General features: G+C 34.4%; 2 protein-coding genes across 3 annotated transcripts; both read right to left on the bottom strand.

Moving 5' to 3' along the window:
* Nucleotides 1–5,137: 5,137 nt before the first annotated feature.
* Nucleotides 5,138–15,846, bottom strand: LOC110371507 (sorting nexin-13). Of its 2 annotated transcripts, XM_064036250.1 has the most exons (23): nucleotides 15,618–15,846; nucleotides 15,208–15,319; nucleotides 14,865–15,079; nucleotides 14,401–14,624; nucleotides 14,036–14,188; nucleotides 13,405–13,577; nucleotides 12,810–12,926; nucleotides 12,240–12,483; nucleotides 11,577–11,797; nucleotides 11,279–11,340; nucleotides 11,143–11,186; nucleotides 10,876–11,043; nucleotides 10,180–10,272; nucleotides 9,738–9,851; nucleotides 9,511–9,644; nucleotides 9,218–9,430; nucleotides 8,372–8,468; nucleotides 8,063–8,145; nucleotides 7,600–7,718; nucleotides 7,246–7,314; nucleotides 7,058–7,164; nucleotides 6,533–6,646; nucleotides 5,138–6,405 (listed from the first exon to the last, which is right to left on the bottom strand). In XM_064036250.1, exons 1-23 carry the CDS (start codon nucleotides 15,728–15,730, stop codon nucleotides 6,299–6,301), a joined length of 3,096 nt encoding a protein of 1,031 aa, XP_063892320.1. In that variant the 5' UTR covers nucleotides 15,731–15,846; the 3' UTR covers nucleotides 5,138–6,298. The 2 variants fall into 2 exon arrangements, with proteins under 2 accessions (XP_063892320.1, XP_063892321.1); XM_064036251.1 differs by lacking the exon at nucleotides 10,876–11,043 and having other exon boundaries at nucleotides 5,140–6,405; nucleotides 15,618–15,845.
* A 938-nt stretch (nucleotides 15,847–16,784) lies between these two features.
* Nucleotides 16,785–23,425, bottom strand: LOC110371511 (protein rogdi). The gene is made up of 7 exons (XM_021327829.3): nucleotides 23,223–23,425; nucleotides 23,042–23,113; nucleotides 22,831–22,962; nucleotides 22,373–22,530; nucleotides 21,347–21,467; nucleotides 21,007–21,216; nucleotides 16,785–19,699 (listed from the first exon to the last, which is right to left on the bottom strand). The coding sequence occupies exons 1-7, from the start codon at nucleotides 23,256–23,258 to the stop codon at nucleotides 19,631–19,633; spliced, it is 798 nt and encodes a 265-aa protein (XP_021183504.2). The 5' UTR covers nucleotides 23,259–23,425; the 3' UTR covers nucleotides 16,785–19,630.
* Nucleotides 23,426–23,518: the final 93 nt, after the last annotated feature.

The raw sequence follows: 23,518 nt of genomic DNA, 5'->3' as shown, positions 1-23,518 counted from the left end.
TAGTAAACCCATCGAGTTTGGGCTCGTTGAATTTGTGTTGACGAGTTCTCTTCATATTTCTGATTGACGAGAACCTGATGCTGGAAATGGGATGTGGCGGATGAAACCCTGGAATGCCGGAATGAAACGGATAAACCGATTTATATTTTTGCTGAAAATCTAGAATGTCCAAAGGTTAATCTTTATTGTTTCTCAATCTGTGCAATTCTCCCAGAGCCAGTTTGTCATGAGGATTGTTAAACAGCTTCCTTTGGCTGAGATCGATTAAATGAAAGAAGGAAAAATTAAGGAGCTCCTTTAAAAAGCATGAAATAAAATTAAATTATAAATTTAAAAAACCCCCGACCCAAAAAAAGTACGCAATAATTATGACAAAAGGTTAAAAACGCTAAACCCTATAAAAAGCAAAAAATAACTTTTAACACTACGTAAACTAAATTTTGACGTGTCGGGGGACCGCTTTTTACCTTTATAAATACTTACATAAATCAAATGATACCTACCTAATTACAACATTCGTTTCAAAAAAAACACGTATCTAAAGTAATGAATTAGAGCGGTCCCCCGACACGACAAAATTTAGTTTACGTAGTGTTAAAAGTTATTTTTTGCTTTTTATAGGGTTTAGCGTTTTTAACCTTTTGTCATAATTATTGCGTACTTTTTTTGGGTCGGGGGTTTTTAAAATTTATAATTATCTATGTGCGGAAAGTAATGGGCTTGGGAACCGGATCGAACCACGAGAATCAGACTAAAAACCGTTTCTTCTCTATACTAACCAGAAACACGTAGGTAAAACGTTCCACTTAAACCATTATTAGCAGAAACACAACACGCTTCCTAAAAGTTAAACAACGTTCATTAAACAATGCATATACAGTGATTAGATACCACAAACGCACAATCAAATTGCGATCCCGATGCGCAGTTTAATAAGCATACCGGGCTTAAACTAATAAATCATACTGATTTGATTATTTGCTGCCGACTGTTTGATGTAGGATTATGTTCTAATATCTTGCTTGTATAATTATATTATCAGGCTTTAATGGTGGTGTGATGGGACCCTGAATCTGTCTATGTACTGAAGAATATGCTGGTTAATGTTCGATTTATAGATAGATAGATATAAGTATGAAAACAATTTACAATTCTATGCAAACCCAATTCTATTGTTGTTGTGGATAATTGAAAAAAAACAACCTTCCAAATAAAAAAGAGATCTAAATCGAGGATTTTATAAACTATCTCCAAATATTTTTTTGTAAGAGATAATTTTTCACCAAACCTACAACTGATAATAATATAAATTAAAACAGCAATTTCTTGGCAAATAATGACTAGGTATATAACAATTTCCTATGACATTTGCGTACAACGTACAACGATGAAATCAACTGAAAGTCTGTAGCAAAGGTGACGGGAAGCGGAGTGCAACGGAGCGCGGCGAGCAGCGCTGACTCAGGATAGAAATACCACTATCATGTTAACTCGAATATAAATCTCGATAAAGAGATTAACAGGACTTTTTCGATATTCGATATCTCGAATTCGACTTTAAAAGTTATTTGATGTATAATTCACTGGAAAGTCCAACATGTAAAACGGTTAAGTTGGGCCACAAAAAAGGTCAGCTAAGCAACATGTGTCGAGAAAAAACACTCAAGGTAGAGCCTACCGCAGTAAGTCTATGTGACAATAACTTTTCCTATTTTCAGACGGAAAAAAGGTTCCTATTCAATAAATATCAAAACCCATATTTACCGACATAGACCGCGCTTTGACGTAACAGTGTGTGTCGATGTTTGAAACCGCTAAAAACTGTTTACCATGTGAATAAATTAAGAGAGATTTTGAACAAAGTGTTGCGTCGCGCGTCACTACACACTGTTAAATCTCTTTTAATTTATTCACAATATTCAGGCACAAAGTGTATGAAACAAATGTTAGTGGTGTGGAGCCGCGAGTAAGCGATTTGGCACATTGCGCCCGAGAGCGGGCGGGGGCGAGCCACGGCATAATTACGTACCTACGAAATGTGAGCTGTCGTTTAAATCTTGCACTGCTTAAATTTGAAGCGAACTTCACTGAGGCCGTGTTATTAATTTAATTTTATTCGCCTCTCTTCGCCCAACACGGCCATTGTGCTCTAGCTCACACGTGCCGCTCTATACCCGCCTCTAAATTACCCCCAAAACAATCCCTTTTCCAATTTAGATACGATGTTCTTGAAAGAAAAGAATATTTATGCTTAAGGCCTTCGCAGATAAAGTCGCCTCAGCACTTATCAGGAATCTCACCAAAAAAACACAATATTTTAGGCGAACCCAAAAGATTTGGACTCTTCAAGAGCAATAATGCCACATTCAAGATGAAAGTGGACGAGAGTAGACTATTGCCCGAACGCATTAGACTACCAAAGCTGAACAATTTAATGACGATTGACTATTCATACCACATTCAAGCGGTTGACCGCTTTGCTACTCTTGATTTAGAGTCTAATTATTCTGCGATCTCAGCCGTAGCGGACGCTTGCAGAGTACGTAATGAGAGGGGCGAGGCGCGCGGCGCGGGGGGCGGCGGGATGCAAAATGTTGCAATTGCATTTCCCCGTCAGAAAAACAGCTTACACTAGCAAAAATAATTAAGAGTATTAGTGGAGTCGGCGAGCGGAGTGTCGCGCAGTAAATAGTCTGCTAAATACCCACCTACATTTATTGGCGCGGGACTTTGGGGAGGCCAGTGTAATGGCGGAAACAATTTTGCCTTTTAAAACAGTGGGCGCCTTTGTTTATAAACGCTTCCGTTGAACAAGTACATAACTGCGTGTTTCACGTGATTTAAGTGATGTCAAAGTGAAAATAATGTGACTCGATTTTCTAAATGGCAGTTGGTGGGTACGTACCAACGTAGTTAGACCGTTATTCAGCTTTTGGGACCTCATTAGTCTTTGTTACATACGGAAATCACAATGAATTGTTAAAAACAAAATACTCTTGCAAAGAATAAGGAAAAGAAAGCAAAGCAACTGAGCTAAGCCCCTCCATCGTGCCCACACAGCTACATCACTATCGAGATACCCTCTCTCTAGGGGCTATTACCCAGATATTTTTATACTTATCACCTGCCTGGACGTTAACTGGTGCTCATTAAACAATCGGCGATGCATCATTTGTCGTCTGTCGTGCCCCTGACAACGGTCCGACCCTACCAAAGCGGAAAAAAGATAATCCTCCAATTAAATTGAATCACTACCCATGAAATTGTTTACCTTTTGAGGTAGGAATTTTTAGAATGAACCGTACCTACCTACACTTTGTACGGACGGTAAGGAAATATTTCAATGTAAGGAAAGGAAATCATTATAATGATGTATCTGAGAGAATAGGGGTATGTAATAAGTATCTACAATTCTTCCGTGAACAAATTAATTGGTATAAAAAATTATGAATCCGTAGGTAATTGATACTTTCTACGTAGCTTTAACACGTACACATTTTAGTATAGGTACCTTCTACTTTTTTCCGTAGGTTTTTCGGGTAGGTATATAGCCGTCATGCCTACCTAGTCTATATACTTAGGCACATAGATACCTAGGTACTTCCCACTTACCTATATATATCCTAACAAGAGTGAGGTATCGCGAAGCGACTATCATACATAGAGGTACAAAGGGCTCGCAAATCCAGTAAGAACTTTTAAGACTAGAAAACCTGGAATATCTAGGCATTAAAACATGCCGAAATTTTACAGATTTGTACCATGTTTCTAGCGAACAAGAAAATATCTATCAAACATTTTACCGTCTATTACAGCTTATAGATCAATGTCTGGTCCTTGAGGTTTTTTATCTGCCATCAATTCATCACGGGAGACATGTCCGGGTCTACCGTACACCCGGACACGACAATGGGTGACGGGACCCGCGGACGAAACCTATCGTCAGCAAACGTGCTCAAACGGTAGCACTCCCTGTTATAAATTACGATTCGACACTAATGTTCTTAATGGAAATGTATGGAGAACTGTGCGGAATTTTTAGTGTTGTTTTGGGGTTTTTTTTTGTAGATAGTGGATTTGTTTTGTTGCAGCTACTTTTTTTAAGTGTTTAGTGATAATTTAAGAAGAATAGTAAGAACAAAAAAACATAATTAAGACGCTAACAACTGGAAATCTGAAAGTGGGTGCAGGTTCTTTTCAGGTACCAATAAAAGTGATCAAAGAATGAAACACCTAGGTCTACGTCTACGTCTGGCTTAGTTAGATTTACTGTATTTTTTTTTGTGTTTTGCTACAAGCACAAGCCTTAATATTATTCCAAGCTTAAAAACCCGAAAATCAAACACATCCACACCAAGAAACTACCAAAAACCTTTCTGCACATCTGCGAAAAACTAATTAGGTCAAACATTTTAAGCAGATTGGAGACGTATCGAAGAATTTATTGTAGGTAATTAGTCCGGTCCGAATATGGGAACATTTACGGGAGCGAGTTGGCATCGGGGCGCCGCTGGCTGGCTCCCAACCCTCGGAGAGAAGTGGTCACAGCGTTTACCAGGCATTTGGCAGTCTTTCACTGCATAGTAATATGCGTTCAATTCATGTTGCATCATTATTGGTTTTGAATAATTTTGTGTCACCTCTATGTTTCATGGGTTTTGTAATTTGAGACCTTTTAACGCTGAGGTTGGATCGTTTGTGAAAATGATTTGAGAGAGACAGGTTATTCAGTTTCTTCAAATATTTGGGAATAAAAAAGCTAACATCCAAAAGGGTGATCACATCGGGCCTATTTCAATGACTTATTCATCAGAATCTGTTGATTTGCTAACTAGAGGTAGAAAAAAAATGCATAAAAAAAAGAATGTATACAGTACATATAAGCAATGGCGAAATTCTATCTTTCATGCAATTTCGACCTCATTTGACTATGTTATTTGACTTTCATGATGATCACAACCAAGAATTTTGAAGTGGGGTGGTTTCATATCACAACTTAATGACCTAATTGACTCAGTACCTATTTACAACGTTGCAATGATACCTTCATTGCAACGTTGTAGAATAGAGACGAATGTAGGCGACAGAATTTCCAGAAAGACAAACATTTTAATAAAAAAAAGCTTTATTAATAATAATCAAATAAATACTTAAAATACTTAATAATTACAATAAAATATAATCTGAATCAATGGAATGTATGTAACTATAAAATATTATTGTGAAATTATGATATGTATAATTTGTTATATAAATTATTGCTATATTTATTGCTTTAAAGAATAGGGATTTTTATGATATTATGACTTCAAAATAACACTGTAGCTCATTTACTCAAATATTACAATAATCAGGAATAGATTTTTTTACTGCATATTTTACTAAATAATATTCACTGAAAGTAATCAATTTATACAACATCTTGAAAAAAGTGGTGATGTGTTTTTGACCAGGGGACTTTAGGAAAAAAATACTTTGCATGAGTATGTATCTTGTAATGAATTGTATAACTTTGATACAATTATTCACAACAATTTTCTACGTGCTTTCAAACCATTTTATGAACCTGAAGCATTACCATCATAATTATTTGATTCAACACAGGTAGCTAAATTCGAAAAAATACCTACACGCATATAAATATATAGATAACTTCAACCTCACATCAAAAAAATAGTAAAATTAACTATGTAATTGTATATTTACCTAACAACTAGCAATTGATTTTAACTAATAAAGAAGAAAATCTAATATTTAGAATTTCAATTTAGGTACACTTTCATTTATCACAATTTCGTATAACATTGCCAATAAAGAAATGACTAATGTCTTTGGCACTGTACTAAATATTACAATTTTATTTACTCTTCCACATAAATGCGCTGGCGTTAATTTAAATAAAGAAATTTTAATATCAATGTTTACGTTAAATCTCAAGAGATGGCGCTTCAAACGCTTGGCCCTTTTGACACCAATACGTACATATAATAATCTGTACAAAATTCATTCGTTAGTACAATTGGACATTTTCTTACTTACCTTAAAGGTTTTAATAATATCAAATGGCGATATGAAGCATGAGAATCACTACTATTTCATACAATTTTATCTATAGTGGAGTAGCATTTCAAGATGGCGTGGGCACAGACAATTACAAATATTAATCAGCATATTAGTCTTAAGAAGACTAAAAAACATGAAACGGCATGATACCTACACGAATCACAGACAGACGTCTACTCGTGACGTAATACGCTTAAAATTTAAAATAATAAATAAATAACAAATTAACATTTTTCTAAACATTAACAGATTTCTTGGGCGGAGGCACGCGCGGTGAATGTGAGTACATTTTCTTGAATAACTCTGGTATATTGTTGTCGGGGAACAAGTTTGTTAGCATTGCTGAAATAAATGAAAACTAATTAGTGCCCAATTAGTGAAAAAGTAATCTATTGCTGTCTAATTTATCAACTATGCCGAAAGCGTATCCAAAAATAATGTCTGATATATTAATTGAGTAATAACTTACTTTCTAAAAGCACAAATATCAATCTTCTATTGATTTCTTGATTTTGAAAAAGATCGAATACTGTAAGCAAACCTCTTCTTGCTGTGTCAGATCCTACTATGTGTCGCAAATCATCTGAAATTACAATATAAATGAATTACAAGTCACCTTGCATGCATTGTTCTCTCTGGGCTAACGTGATAATATAAGGGAAACAAACCAACAATACAGACAAATAATAGTAAAAATATGCCAATATCTTTGTTGACTTCAATTTAGTTATGCTCACTTATTTCATTTACATGCATTTATTTCAATTACAATATTAATTAGTGCTTGTATGAAGACAATCCAAGTAACAGTAAAAGTTGTATACTTTGCTCCAAACTTAAAGGTAGCTCGGAAAATCATGAGGCTCGCTCCGCAGAAGTCATGAAGGTGTGCATGCTTACGCTCGGAAGTTAGTTGCAAACTGCCATTAAGTTTGGCGAGAACTTTGAAATAACTGACAAATTGCTTACAAAATAAATATTTCAAAGCATTTACCTGAACAAGCGGAAAGTAATGCAACTTTAGCAGCCACTCTCGTCCTAGCTTTGGTTGCAGCGTCTCTATTGCCGTAACTCGAGCCGTTTCGACTGGTCAACCATTGTCTAAAACAGTATGTTATTATTAGCCACACTCTTAAAACAATGCTTATTAATACGGTAAGTTATAGAAATTAAAGGACTTACTTGAATGTCTTCAAATACTGGACAACATTTCGAGGCGAAGTCAGTGACGACACAAATTCTAGCACCTTTCTGTAATAAAAAAATTACAAGGAATCAATATATTTATATAAACGATTTTAGTGAACTTTAACCTCGAATATCTCAAGACACGGACAGTCAAAAACACACCGTGGCACGAGACCCGTTAGTATATTACAGTAGTTACAAGTATATGTGGCTTTGTATTTGTGATACAATATAATTATTTTTTTTAGAAAGTCATAAAAAAATAACATTTTTTTTCTTAAAAACCAGACATAAGTCTTGAATCACTACTCATTATATCTACAAAAGGACCAATTGGTTGATACGTACTTATTAACTCTATCTGCAATCAATGTCCTTATGGGAGCAAGCAAGCGTCTCCTTAGCCATAACCCTCTTATACCTAAAACTTCTTCAAATAATTTCAAAGCTACGCTTTCGTCATTTTCCTGAGAATAAAAAAAACATTCATTTTATCCACCATTAAAGCCACTAAAGTGCTAGTTCGATTCCAGGTGAGGCCAAGTTATAAATTAACTTTTAAGTTATACTGCTAATTGAAGGAAAACATGTTGAAAAAATGTAAACATTCGTCTGTGTGTGGCCATTATCGTCAGCAAGTGTGGCTTTTATAATCACTCATTCCTCCTCTGTGTGTGCCTATGCCCAGCAGTGGGACAGAAAAGGCTGATGATGATGAAAGTTATTTTTATCATCATCGTATCAGAATACATATTGCCTTTCCCATTGAGCACCGACCATGTAGGTTTTAATTATTAAAAAATATTTGTACCTCTTGTCCATCAGAAGAATTACCACTTTTAAATCCGTCGTAATAACTCTCGTCACTCTTGCCTTGGAACACTTTTGAGATCCCTGAAAATCATTTTTTATTTTTAGTCATAATCTGTATTATGATTTGATAAGTAGTGTCCCCTATATTACTCCTTTGTATAAGCTACAGTACTGCCTAGTTTCATCAAAATCCGTTCAAGCAATTGGGTGTGTAGGGCACACTCTCACATATCATTCATAATCAGGTAACAACACTCACTCTCACAAACGTTAGCCCTGAAAGTGTAATTTCTTATTTTCAACTTACCATCCATTACTCCATCGACTGTATTAGCGAACTGATCAGGCATATTTTTCAACGTCCTCATTCCAGCTCTCAAAGAATTCACAAGAAGTGCATCAAGCTGTAAAAAGGAAGAAATCTCTATGATGTTACAAGTAATTTTTTAATCAAAGGACGGTGGCGAATTACTCATGCAGTTGCAAATACAAGGGAATAAGCCTAAATTGTTCAGCCTTTATCATTCAGGAATTAAGCTAGTAACATGCCTTAAATATACCATACCTAGGGTGGATTGCACTTGCACCATTTAATTATAACGATAACCAAAACAACAATCAGCCATCAAATGTCCAGTTTGCCCAATTGGCGATGCAAACCATCTAATTACATGGTGCAACCCACCCCTAAATTCAAATATGTACTCAATGAAACCAGCTTTTTCGTCAATCACTTTATACAAATGCGAAAATTGTATAAACATAATAAAAATACATGAAAATCCAGTTTCATTCATATCCAGTTGTTGCCGCAAGTTGACCTACCATCCAGAGTACAGAGCATACAAGAGATAAAACATGCAAAGGCATGTCCACATTTTGCAACATTACAACTCTATTTTGACTAGAATGTAGTATGAAGTGAGGAACTTATTCAGTTATATTATTTAATGTGTATGTGAGTTCAAAATGTTGAAGGACGATCACGTTCTGCGGTAATGTTACAAATTAGGAAACACCTTTAAATTATTTCGCTGCAAAAGACCAAAAAACACTGGCATACCAAACCGCTTCAACAGAAAGTATGTAAAAAATATACAAGACACCAAATAATTTATTTGTATTAATCTTGATGTTACTATTGCAAACTTACCGTATTACTATGTTTCTCAGTCTGATTTTCAGGACTAAGGAATCCACCTAAATAGTCCGGGGATAGCAACGTCATATACTTAGCGTCTCTCGACAAACTTGCTAACGTTTGAAGGTAACTATTCAACATCCGTTTCCGACTTTCTAATACTGTTCTAGATGTATTTTGGAATGTTTTCTTCCCTGGGAATGGAAGACTACTCAACTCTGGCCACTGTAAATAAATTTCAACCTTATGTATTAAGGCTTAAAGTTCAAAATTCAATGTGTGGGGTAAATGATCTTGATACTTGCCTTATCCTTAATAGACGCGTGTAGATCATAAAAATCACTATATCTCCTGTAAATATGCCATATTTCGTTGTCCGATAGTCTAGTGACAGCTATGGCGTATATCCCAAACGCTCTTCCTTTGTCTTGTACTAACGCTGAAAATATTCAGATAAAATATTATATTAAAATACTTGATTTATCGCAGAACAAATTAACAATAGGATTACAATAAATAAGGCTATACGTACCGGTTTCAATAATGCATGCTGATAAAGGCGACATCAAGTTTTTCGCGTTTCTACTTATTTCTGAGTGAGATAGAGATAAATTGCTGCAGTTTGCTGATGTTAAGTTGGAAGGTCCTGGAAAATATATAAAAATACAATTTAATTAAAGGTGTCATTAAAAAGTATAAAATATTGATCAAACTAACTAAAAGAATGATGTACTTAGTGACTCTCACTGTTTCACAGTTTACCATGAATCAAAACAGCCAAATTATTTCAGACTCAATTTATACCGCCGCCGCCGTGGTATAGAATGGAAACAACTTTTTACAACATAATGAACCTTATGCCAATCGTATAAGGTACAAACTAGATACGAGCTTTAAAATTCGACACATTCCATTCCGCTAACGTGACGCAAATTGAGCCTTAAAGCCAAAAACAATCAAAATTAAATGATAACCTGCACTTTCATTGATCATCCTCTGCGCCAGATTTCCAACAATATCGGACCTCGATCTATTATGCCTTGTACCAGGAACTGGCAACACATCACCTGAAAATTTCAATCTTTTTTTAACACGTATCTATGTAGAAAGTACTAGAACTACGCACACATAGAAGTGCGTCAGAGATAATTCTGTAGAATCTACACTATCACATCAGTTCGCTATATAGATTTAGAAAGAAATATAGGTCCTGTTGCCAGCGAAGTTTGGGGAGGAAAAAGGTTTGTTAAGGGCAAGGTATTTTTTAAATATATCGATACTCAATTGACTGTAGTTGCCATGCTTACTCGAAAAAAGGGATCATGCAATTTCGGGCAAATTATGGAGTAAAAAAGTTCCTTTAAGACTTGTTTTTTGAATGTTTTGAAAAGGCCTTTTGATAGATTCAAGCCACCTCATAGATGTGACCAAGATATTCGACCAAAATCTGATCACATTTTTTTTAAAAGATAATTGAGTATCGATGAGGAGATGAATAGGAACTCTTCGCTGACAACAGAAATAAGAAACAGAGTGACTGAAAAGAAGATGAAATATAGGAAAAGGTCTAACTAGCATTAACAGGTAATCAAGTTGCCGATGCAAGGATCTACTATACGCATACAACTATGTGTTAGGGTCTAGAACTTCACTTTGTAATATTGTAATACCAAACGCATTGCATTTAGGTAGTGTGTGGTTCTTGTTACTTGGTACTCTTCGTGTGAGGGACCGGGGAAACGTCGAAGACTTGTTCGGCAGGTCATACTTGTATTTCGACTTGAAGAACAACTTTGGCAACTGATTGAAACATGACTTCATAATTTTCTTGCATTTGTCTGCGCATTTTGGATGGGTATGTATGGTAAGTTGGGGCGTTATGGACAGTTAGAAAGAATTAGTTCGTATTTTATGATTTGGGTTTTTGTGTAACTTACCGCTGTATTTCCTCGTGTCGGTTTTTTCGTCCTTTTTTAGATCACTGGAAGGAAATACAATATTTATATTTTTATATTATATGTAAATGCAATTCAGAAATATTGATTGAAATATGAAAGTTATCAATAAAATTACCTGCTCTTTTCAGATCCATCTTCGCTATCCATCATAAAATCTGATTGCCATGACGGGTCATCCTTAAAACAAAACACAGTTGTCACATTTAAAGTCCTATACAAATCCTCAATTTAGATTAAAATATTATAGAGACTTGTGATGTGGATCAATGATCATATTGTGAGAAAGGGAAATGGATTATGATTATGTGACATCAAAACGACTGAAAATAAGTCCTGTAGAGCTAAAAGACATGGTTAGCCGACCGTAAATGAAATTGGTATCAGGGCAAAATGTAAAGTATACCAAAACCCACCTCTAAGGCATCACAAACACACTTCTGGACTTCATCAAAGCATATCACCGGACTATTCGTGAACTCTTCGCCTTCCATAGTGATTTTCCTCACTAGTTCCGCATAACAGTTCTCTGGAAGACCCATCACGGCTGGCCTGTTTGGCGCTAGGTAGAGATCGCATAGTTCTAAAGCCGATGAACGCAAGTTGTCTAATACTGCTTTTGACGTGTGAGGTGCATCTGGAAATATTTTGGAAAATACATGTACAAGTAATATATATTTTATTCAGGCATGAATGACCCATAGATAAATACCATATGTATGTTATATACAAAATTATAAACGTTAAAATATGGATGTGTATGTATGGTACAATAAGTATGGTAGTTCAACTAACTTTGAATTAGCAGAAATACAGCTTATATGTACCTACATTAAAAAACACATATCGTTTTCTTTTTATCCCGGCACAGGAAATATTTAGTTCCTTTAGGACGAGTAAAAAACTGAGGGGTATTGATAATTTTTACCATAGTGCGGAAAGCGGCCACCTCGGGACGCGGATAGAATCGCGGCGAACACATAGTGGTCTAGTGTTTTTTTTTTCACTTATTAGTACAAACCAAATAGTGTCGTTCTATAGCAAAGTAACTACAGGTAACCTGCTTATTCAAAACTCACCAGCCTCATTCAACTCGATTTCCAACAAATACTGAGCGTTTGATCTCCATGCGGTGGTCGCTCGCAGAAACTTCAATGATCTGGATACTTCTTCCGATACTTTATCTACGTTAGTTGTGTGGGCCAGCCCTTCTTGAGGCCCTAATGTCGCCCGCCGTGCTTGAATGATGCGGCTCAAGTATTGTAAAGATGAAAGCTTTTGACGGTCCTGTAGTTCCCATTCGCCGGCGCTGTCTCTGGAATGCTAAAGAAGAAATTATAAAATTGATTTGAAAGATGTTGCTCGAACATACATATAGCAGATGAAATAAAAGGATTTAAAAATGATTGCAAAAGGTTGTTGTTCCTTGGTTATTTATTTTGTGATGTAAAAACGAATGTGTACTATAATCATATTTGTAATTGGTATTTTATCAACGAATTTTAATAGCACAATTTTGTTACTTTTTAATATAACACCTTTCAAATCTTTATGTGGTTGAATAAGTGTATTGTAAAGGCACAAATTTCTTCATAATACCTTTCAAAATGGTCGTGAGTTTTAAGCTATGAATTAATGAATGAACTTACCAATTTCTGTATATCCTTCTGAACAAGTTCCACAGTAGCATCCAACTCTTCGGCGTCGGTGCAGCATCGTATTACCACTAGGAACAGCTCTGATGGCAAACAGGAGTCTCGACAACACTATCAAAACAAAGGAATTAACTATTTGTACTTATTTAAATAGAGAAACAAGAAATACAAGAATAGGACAGAGATTTGGACCGACATTTACGTGGTCTCCGATGCACGGGTGAACCAATCACCAACTTCCAGACTACGGGCTGCTTTGTGAAAGTATCTAAAACCCACAAAGTGTTTTTAGCAATGTCAAGTATAAATAAAGGATTTTTTCGTGTGGTTCGACTCGGATGAGTATGCAAAGCCGAATTCAATACGTTCGGCGCTTCGGCCGCGGGCGCTTCTGAAGCATACCTGACGCGTCCATCATTAAAATATATACATATACTTCTCAGCCGATTTCGGCTAAGGTGACTGGTTCTAATTATTATTTACAGAGGAGTTAAGGTGATCGCTCTAGTTCTTTTATGCGTCCTTTGATGGCTGCAGTATCCAATTTTATGAGTAAAAGTGCAGAAAAAAACACAAACAAAAGACTCACACTTCTAAGTATAGTTCTGTTGATATTATCAGGGTCGCTAAGCAAGTTAATCATGGGTCGTAGAACAACAGCTGATAGCAGTTCTATGAGTATTATTTTAAGTGCGTGACATCGCCAGGCCTCCTCCGGTGCGACTAGGTACAGCACAGCTTCGGAAACTTCGCAAAGTAATTCTGTGAAAGAAAACGAATTTTTATAAAGGTGCTTGGTGATCATCATCCTCCGAGCCTTTTCCCAATCATGTTGGGGTCGGCTTCCAGTCTAACCGGATTCAGCTGAGTACCAGTGCTTTACAAGAAGCGACTGCCATCTGACCTCCTCAACCCAGTTACCCGGGCAACCCGATACCCCTTGGTCAGACTGGTGTCAGACTTACTAAAAAGGTTGTATAAAGGTGCTTGGTATATGTAAAAAATATGTTGATGAAACTTAGCAGTAATATAACTTATTTATCGACATATTCGCACTTTGTGGGAAGTAGACCCCTCAGAACGCTAAACCGCGGACGGAAGATAGTTTAAATATCAGAGAGTAAAAATTTAGGTAATGATAAATTAAGGCTTATGCTAAATAAGCCTTTACTTATTTAGTTTTTAATTTATTAATTAATGCTGTAAATTATCATTCTTACCATATTCTTTTTCAGGGTCCATACAGTAAATATCCCGACAGATCTGTCTATTCTCTATGGAGCACTCCAGTTCAAAAAATATATCCTTGAGTGTCTTCCCACTTATGTTCTCTGAACTATCGTAAAATTTCGATTTCCCAAATGTTTGAGCCTCTGCAAAATTAATCAATTTTAAAGGAATTTGATTAAATCAGAAAAAAAATTGAGTTTAGTATTATCTCACATACATAGTGTCACAGTTGATACACAAAATATCATATAAAAAAGATTATCATATGGCTGGATTGAAACACATGCCAGGTTGCTATCTCTAATTCTTGGCTACTACTTAACTACAAACTACAGTCTTAAAAATATAATATTACCTGGGGGCCAAGATAAATCAGTTTCACTTTTATTTCTCCTATGTGTCTTCTTTTCGTCCTGTTTTTTAGGACTTGGTCTAGATGAACCGTTGGACACTTCTTTGGCACTCATCAGATCTACATGTTTCAGTCTCACTCTTGACTGTTTAAACAGTTTCAAATGAGTTGTCAGTTCCTCTGGAACACGGGTGGAGAGCAGGTGGATCCAATCCACGCATTTGACTCTGTAATAGGTACTTTTGTAAATAGGATGCATCTATACTAATATTATGAAGAGGAAAGATGACTGTTTTTTTGACATGAATAGGTTAGAAACCAGTTGACCAATTTGAAAGATTCTTTTACTGTCGGGAAGCTACATTATCCCCAAAAAACAGGCTATATTTTATCAACACAAAATTGTTATCAGAGTGTAGTATATAAATGGAGTATATATTTTTTTAATAATTTATTGTTTTACTCACCTATTAGCTACATTAGCACCAGCTGCCAGCACCAATCGTTTTATAGAATGGTTTGTAAGCTCCTCGTCACTTGTTAGAATCTCATACCATGGAGTCACATAATCATTAATGATTATTGTTATTATCTCATTGAGGAAAGAGTCCACAGTCTCACTACCTGTGATCCGGTTATCAAACTTCGGCAAAGAATTTTCCTTTTGAAATAGTTCTAATACCTGGGTAAATGAAAACAAGTTTTAGTTACAACGTAACTTAAGCTCAGCTTTTACAATCAAACTAACATAATTTTGAAAGGATTTCGATTCAAAATTGGTAGCATAGATAAGTTCAAGTGTACACATACCTTTGGTACTTGTATAGAAAAGTTTGACTGTTGCAAGGGATCATCCAGACAGTCTAAATCAACTGGGAATATCTTCTTTTGGTCATAGGAGAAATATAGAATTGTTATTACCCTGAAATAGTAAAACAATGATATTATATGAACAAACAGGTATCATAACCACCTCGGTATTTAGAAATTAAGTAGTAAATATCGTTGTAATTTGTATAAAACCCGATCTATTGTCAAATTTCGCTGACTATAACTTGTTAGGACGGTGTCCTACATACCGACGCACATATTCATACCTCGTCTTCATTCCCGGTTAACAACACTACACGATTAACGCATGAAGATAAAAGTCATAACATAGCACCCCTAACAATAATATTATTCTTTTAAGTACGTTATACGCCTTCTTATCAACTTACCCAGCCAGAAAAGAGACGATGAACGCAAGAAACGTTAAATAGAAGCCAATACCAAACAATCCAGTGATGATAATAGTTACTAGACCGAACCAACTGAGTATTCTTATAGCCATGTTTATTTTCAATAGGGATACAACTACAATTTACAATATAATAACAAAATAAAAGTGAAAACAAACTTCAACGCCTCGACTCTTGACGATTTATTTTTGTTAATTTGACATTTCTCATCCGTCAAAAAGTTTTAGTGATGTGCATTTCTTGCTAAGAATACCATACTTACTATCGATACATTGCTGATACTCCTTTAACGTAAATTATCCGAACACTTGTTTTCCAGTTATTGTCTCCAGAGGATTTTAGTAATTATTTTTAAAACAAGACTCTCGATAATCCTACGAAAATAATATGTAACGTCGTGTAAAGTACCTACACGACTGAATGTGAGTGCATAACGTCGCCGCTCACTGTGAATGCCGAGAAATCATAATTATTTGTGTGTAGTGTTAAGCTAACAAGTAACTTATTCAACGTATACTCGTACCACGTACAACGTACGTACCATTACGAAGAAAAATTAACCCGTTTGCAAACTACTTACTTAATATGCTCGTATTATTTATGCAGATGAATACGCTAAAGAATCCTATAAAAATAGTCGCTCAATCACGATGAACGAATTCCGATAAAATTATTCATCAAGTTATTAATCATCGAAAAAGAAAACAAAATCAACATTATGTGCAACATCCCTAACTTTGACGTGCCAATGACGTCGAATCAGATGAGTTTACGAAGTTAGCTTTCAAATCAAACAAGTTTCAAAACGACCCCGAAAGAAATTAAACAACTTATCTTTTTGAGAAAAGGTTTCAAGATAGTAATCAAAGGTATCTTTTGATTTGAAAAAAATAGGAAATATCTTTCATTCCACATGAAAATTTAAATCGTATGGGAAGAAAGATACGGGCGGTCCCGTTTTCCCTTTAGATACAAAATCCTAAAAACTGAATACTATCACGAAACGCGCTTTCACACTGATGGGTTGTGAGCGGTTGCGGGCCGGAGGTGCGCAGCGAATTCTTTGGAATCCGCCTGTAATTTTATTTAATCTTTGTAGATGAAAGAATGATTACTTTTATACTAAATTAATGAAATAAAAACCGATTATGCACAACAGCATTTTGATTTATTGAAATACAACACAATCACATAAACTGTTTATACAGTAGGTATAGATAAAATAGTCTTGAGACTACCTAATAATACTAGTACAATAATTTTATTGTCAAACATGTCAAATAAATTATTTAAACATGATGGTTCTTTACATAGTTGAGGTTTTTGCATCTCAAGTATGATTTTAGGCTGACAAAGAGCACTCAAGTGGTGCAGTCTCAATTTAAAAATTAATGAAGTATAGACATAATTTTAGAAGATTAAATCGAATATTCAGAAAGTGCGTTAACAATTTTATTACTTATCAAAGTTATCAATATGTGCACAAAAATACAATTTCAACATTCATTGCCAATTCCATCGCCAATTCACATAAACAATTTAATTGATTGCTTCCCATTTATTTACCCACTCGACTTCAGTGACCATAATTGTTTATTTTAATTAATATGCGAATAAAATATAATCGAAGTTTATAGGGTATTTGACATCATAAGTAAAATTTGAATTTAAAGACTGTAGAGATAGAATAGTCATAGCAGACCTCACAGATTAAGTAGAAGTTGTGAAGTGTTTACAAAATTGTCAAATACCCGTTTTTTTTTTTTTTTTACACATACCAATTAGGTACTTCACTAATTTAAACAACATTTTGATACACAACCTTTTTATTATTAATGTGTATGTGATATAAAACAGTAATATTCATGATTAAGCATTTAAGCACTGAATATATTTCATATACATTGCCAGCTGTGATATTCATTTTTAACAAAAAAGGTTGTAAAATCTCTATTTTTAGGCTATGGATAACCGAATTTTTTTCGAGTGAGGGAAAATACAACATCTGCGTTTTCACACGTGATTCAAATAATACTTATCATTCCATTGGTCTTCCCATTGATAAGGCTTTTTTATTGCAACATGGATACTAAACTCTGTACAAAAGAGCAACACTGATAATTGCAATTTTTGGTGTTCTTAATGTTTAATCATAACCCTCAACCCCTAAAATCGCAACTATCAGAGATACTCATACTTTTTGCTACAAAGTTTTTGTTCAAAATTTTAGGGGCAAATAGTTTTAATCAAGAATGTTGTTAGGTCTCATTGGGAAGCGAGACATGTTATGAACTATCTCTTAATCAAAGGTGTAATAATTATTATCACATTTTCATAAACATTGGAATTCATTTAATTGAAATTACTTAAGATACAAATTCTGAAATATTAATTATGTTTAATTTTTTCAGTGGTTCACATCACGCTGTATTTAATTGACTATGAAATATATCGATAATATTTTTTGTGACAACACTGAAGGCAAAAGCATCCATACTATAACAATTTATATTTGTATTGAGCGATTATAAAAGTGTAATAAAGTATATTGATATACTACAAAGATAATGTATTTTTTTTTTCATGAATGATAATAATTACTGTAAGATTTTGGCAACCATAACATTTATTTTTTTGTATTTTATTCATTTTCATGTAAATAGTATTAGACACTTTTACCACAATGTATTAAGTAGATATTTAGTATTTGAATATAAAAATAAACTGCAAATTTTTAGAAAGCAAGATATTTAAAGTTGTTTCATTTGACGGATCCTTTCTTACCAATTGATTATTATTATTATCAAATATAACTATACATTTATGTATTATATTATTCTATTATAAATTAGTTCGTTAACTATGGCATTACAGACAAAAGGTAGAAGCTTTATTGCTTCAAATTACACATTTTATAATTCCATTAACTATACATTCAGATCTATTTTATTTATTAACATGGCAATAAATAACTAATTAATAATGTTGCTGTATTATGCACTTTGTTATAAACCCTTTGAAAAACAGTACATGTTAACACATTTTTATACACTTGTATATATGTTAGTGAAAACAAGAATAACATCAATGTAAAATATTAAGTAGACATTTGTAAAGTAGAACACATGATACTATTAAATGTTTAGATAAACGAGAGGTTACGCACAGCGCCCAATACGCATATATTCAAAGGGTCAAACATCTTAAAATAGCCTCTACATAAATAGAAACTTAAAATAATACCGTATTTCAATTCGTAATACAAGACTTGGACCTTCATTCTGCAATGGACTTTATGTGCCACGACATAAATGCCATTATCGTACACAAGGGCTATTCAAATATAACTTTGCACTTTTATTTTATGCGTTAATTTGTTAGCCTGTAAAAATATTATTGCTTTGTCATATCCTACAACGCGTTGTGTACATTAGACTAACTAGAACCATCCGGTCGGAGCTCGAACTGAATCAAAATTGAACTGAACATGCTGCGAACTCGAGCAAAGTATTAACTCCCAATTGAGGACAAATTGAGGTGACTGAACCATGTTCAATTGTCATCAGTTTATTGGCCAGATGGCTTATACTGTGCTCTTTATTAGCTAATAACCAATCTACATAAATACGCGGCCTAAAACCGGCAGATTAACTTAAAACATAACCTTCAACATAACTCTTAGATCATAAATTAACATAATGTTGTCCATAAATAACATAAGAAATAGAAATAAATTAACGAATACTTATTTCCCCGTTTGTTATTACTCAAAATATACACTCATGGCAGACCCAAGATTAGTTTTCCTATATTAAGTTGTAAGTTTAGTTTCTATACATTATATTACATCATACTCAACAAGAATATCAACAATGGACTCAATAACTATAACTAAATAAATACATGTACTTACATACAATTGTTTTGTATATTACGCATACCTAGGTATATAATGCTTACAGTTGAGAATTAGGTAACATCCCGGCAGGTAATTAGTTAAACACCATGGAGGCAGATCTTGATCCCACTGTGAAGTCTTTGTATTGGGAGAAGACACACAGCTGGAAAAAACATAAAACATACATTTTAAATACATTACAAACAACCAACTGTTCCATAAAGGGTAAAATATAGTTATCGGCACAAATCTTGAGCTCTGACTTTCACCAGCGCAGAAGTAATTTATTGGGTCCCTTTAGTGGTATGAAGTGAGGCGCGGGAGCGGGCTAAAGCGGTGCGGTGCGGCCCGCAGTGCATCGCGTCATAGCCGTCACTCAGGATTGGTTCTTTGCTAATAAATCACTTCTGCGCAGATGTAGGTCAGAGCTCAAGATTCGTGCCGATAACTATACCATTGATATCAATCATTTTTTTTACTGGTAAATAAAACGTTTTCTAAATTACTTCTCAAGAAAATACCAATCACACCAACATACAGTACTTTTTAGAAGATGGTGACCTCATGTAGCTTTGTTATTTGTTTATTGAATTTGATAATTGATATGTATATGATTACGTCTTACGGAGCTACCGACAACATGAAAAAACCATGACGTAAGCTATTTATCATTAATCAAACAATTCACTATCTTAAACACAATAATAAAATCGGCAATTATCCATAATTCGGCTAATTCGATTATTATTTAAACTGAAATGCCGAAGTCTTATCAGCTGAGCCATATGTTATATCATAACGTCAAGATAAAAACATACTGATTGCAAACTTCCTATGTTACTGCAGATAAGGAATTTGGGTATATTAATGTAGGCTTGAAAAACCTGAAGGTCCATAGAAACAAATATTTACAGTTATGTACTAGTTAACTGTGATAAGAATGAGGCAGAAACTTTCGTGTTTATAGTAATACTAGGATATTATATCAACAGTAATAACATACTCTTGTCCTACATAATTATGTACTTTAAAGATAAAATTTATAAAACAAAACATCTACAAATGATTAGTTTTTTTGTTAAGGAAGTCCTATTTGCCTTGAATTTACTGTTATTGCAAAAAAAACCATTGTCTGTAAAGTCGTTTACTGACGACAGTTGAACGTGACAACGTGAGTAGCTGCCGTATGTGCCTCTTTGTCGCTCGCTGCGTGCTTTCGCTTGCACTTCAAACCTTAAACGGAACGCCTCAGAGCGAGGTAACGCCTCAGAGCGAGGTAACGCCGCATGAGTCATGTTTTTTCGTGCGTGCAGCCGGCTCCATCGATTTATAAGACGTTGTCACGTCAAAAAATAGAAAGATAAAAGAGAGATTCAATGTGAAACCACCATCGCAAATAATGAGCCTAAATAGCCTTGCTTTTCAAGTATGTACAATATACATCAATTAAAAAATAAAGGTGCAATTTACCTTATCCTTAAGTTGTTGACACATATGGAGAGCTGCAGTCAACATGAACAACACATCACTCAACCATGGAACCGCACAGTCCGCCTGACAGGAGTCAATTCTCATAGTGCCATGCACCGAACTAAGTTGGTACGCAACAAATATAAGCTTGTGCGATTGTATGTAGAATGATATTGCTAAGTCTTCTGGTAGATTTGGCGATAAGGCCTTCTGAAAATTAAAATTTTATTTTTCCATTTCAGACGTCATGTTCGTCAAAGATTTTCATAAAAAAATAAATTTCTCTAAATTGGATTTTTTCACTTATTTGTTACGGAATATAAAGGAATTAAAAAAATACCATATTTCTACTCTTCATAAGCTCATCAATTGCTTTTTTCTTAGGCAACACTAATGCAGTCCGAGCTCTCTGCAGTGAGCCGATCAGACATTGGATTATATGGAGCACCTCTTCAGATGATCTACAAAATAAACATTATATACTTTTATTAAAAAATTCAGCTAACAAATATTAAATTAGGAAAGACGAGTAATAGATGTTTTTGAAATTTTCATATAAGGTTGATATGATGAAGGAACCGGTCACATTAAAAAAATAATGGAAATTCCATCATTAATGGAAATTTTTGTGACATGACACAACTGTTTGATTATTAATTAAAGTTACTATGTATATTATTATCATAAATACATAATCATTACCTAGTATCGAATTATTTTGATGAATCACGAAATCATAGCTTTTATCTCAATTTTAGTACCTCAAATTAAAATATCTGAACATTAAAATTAACATGACAATTAAAATCCTTCACACATAATGTTATGTTAAAAGATATCTTATTCAGGTGAAATAAATATACATAACCTTGAGTTCCTCTGTCATGTATGTTGAGGTCATATCAGCGTCTTTCATGTGATGCTGTTTATTGTTATTTTATGCCATAGTAACATAAAGATTTACAGAATTTGCATACTCAATCACAATATATATTTTTTATAGAAAAACTATTCCTAGAAAATAAGAAGTAAGGCACAAACAGGGCCATAGCCTGTCCTCAAAAAAGGTTGTATAAGGAAGTACACAGAAGTATTACATAAAGGAGTATATAATTATGGGGTACATAAGGGAGTACATAAAAATAAGAAATAAGTATGATGTCACAAGTAAATATGAGCACATAATAATTAGGAAAATACCAACAATGAAAAGGCTTTCTAGGAGATGCAGAGCAGAGAAGTAAATGAACATATTATTAACCCATTTACTGAATTACTATTTATTTGAATGATTAGTAAATGAATTGTAAATTCATGTGTTATTTTCCTTCTGAAAATTAGTTCAGTAATTAATACATGTACATACCTGAAAACATAATGTTTATCCACATTATCAATATAACCAATAGCTTGCTGTAAATGATTGGCAGCATCCTGTATCTGTTGCAGTTTCCAAGGCCCATCCTGGTTTATTGATGTACGGCATATTGTGTGCATCTGTCGCAGCACCTTGAAACTTATGTCCTGGCAAGAGGGTTCATATTTTATTACATCACTCAAGGTCCTGCTCATGATTTTATTGTAAACATAAGCTATGGGTGCGTGTTGACAGAAATATAGGTAAGAAATTGTTTCTGAGTGGCACTTGATATACTGAGAGATTATTTTTCAGATTACTATCAAGAGTACTTTTTTTATCTTGCAAAACATGCACTTTATGAGTACAATCATCAATGAGCTGCTATTGCTTATCAAAAATTGGGAATCCTTGAATGATCTTCTTTTAAATAGCTTTGTTAATAATTAATTAGACTGGTTACTTACTGCGTGGGTAATACTGTCACCAGTTAAAGTCACAATACATTTTAATTGTTCAGGTTGTGATGTCAATATGAATTTATCTTGCTTTTGGCCCTCATTACCATACAAGGGCACCGGAAACCGATGTGCGCATTCCTAAAAAATAAATAACGGTTCGAAAGAATATAATCTAATAGAAAATATGTTTTGTAGAAAAAAAAATTGTGACACTTACGACTAAAACAGAGTGGAGTTGATGTAATATCGCATGTACCTCTTCACGAAGTACCCATTCGAATTCCTCTTTCTAAAACATATCACACATTATGAATATTTTAATAACAAGTCAATGATCATGACAAGAAATTGTTACACTCGATCGTTTCACAACAGATGCAAGACATTGATTGACTAACCAAATTCGCTGCCTCTTCTTTTTCGTTATCACACATCTCAATGGAATTTTGGGATCTCTCAATTGAATTTTCTCTCGTTTAGATCAGGCAAGTAACGTTGCCTTTTCAATTCACGAGAATTCTTCAAATCACAATTTGAAGGGGGTAAAGCAAATTCAGGAAACTGGGGGAGAGAGGGGCGGGGAACATTTCAGATTGTGACTGATGTAACTTCGTTCAGAAATAACAGCTTTGGTATAGTTTGGTAGAAATAATCTTTCGTCAGAGGTTTTTTGGTACACCACCTATACCAACTT

The sequence above is a fragment of the Helicoverpa armigera genome, chromosome 9, assembly GCF_030705265.1.
Source record: "Helicoverpa armigera isolate CAAS_96S chromosome 9, ASM3070526v1, whole genome shotgun sequence".
Lineage (NCBI taxonomy): Eukaryota > Metazoa > Arthropoda > Insecta > Lepidoptera > Noctuidae > Helicoverpa > Helicoverpa armigera.
Note: the sequence above shows the minus strand (reverse complement) of the source record. Positions and strands in the feature narration are given on the sequence as shown.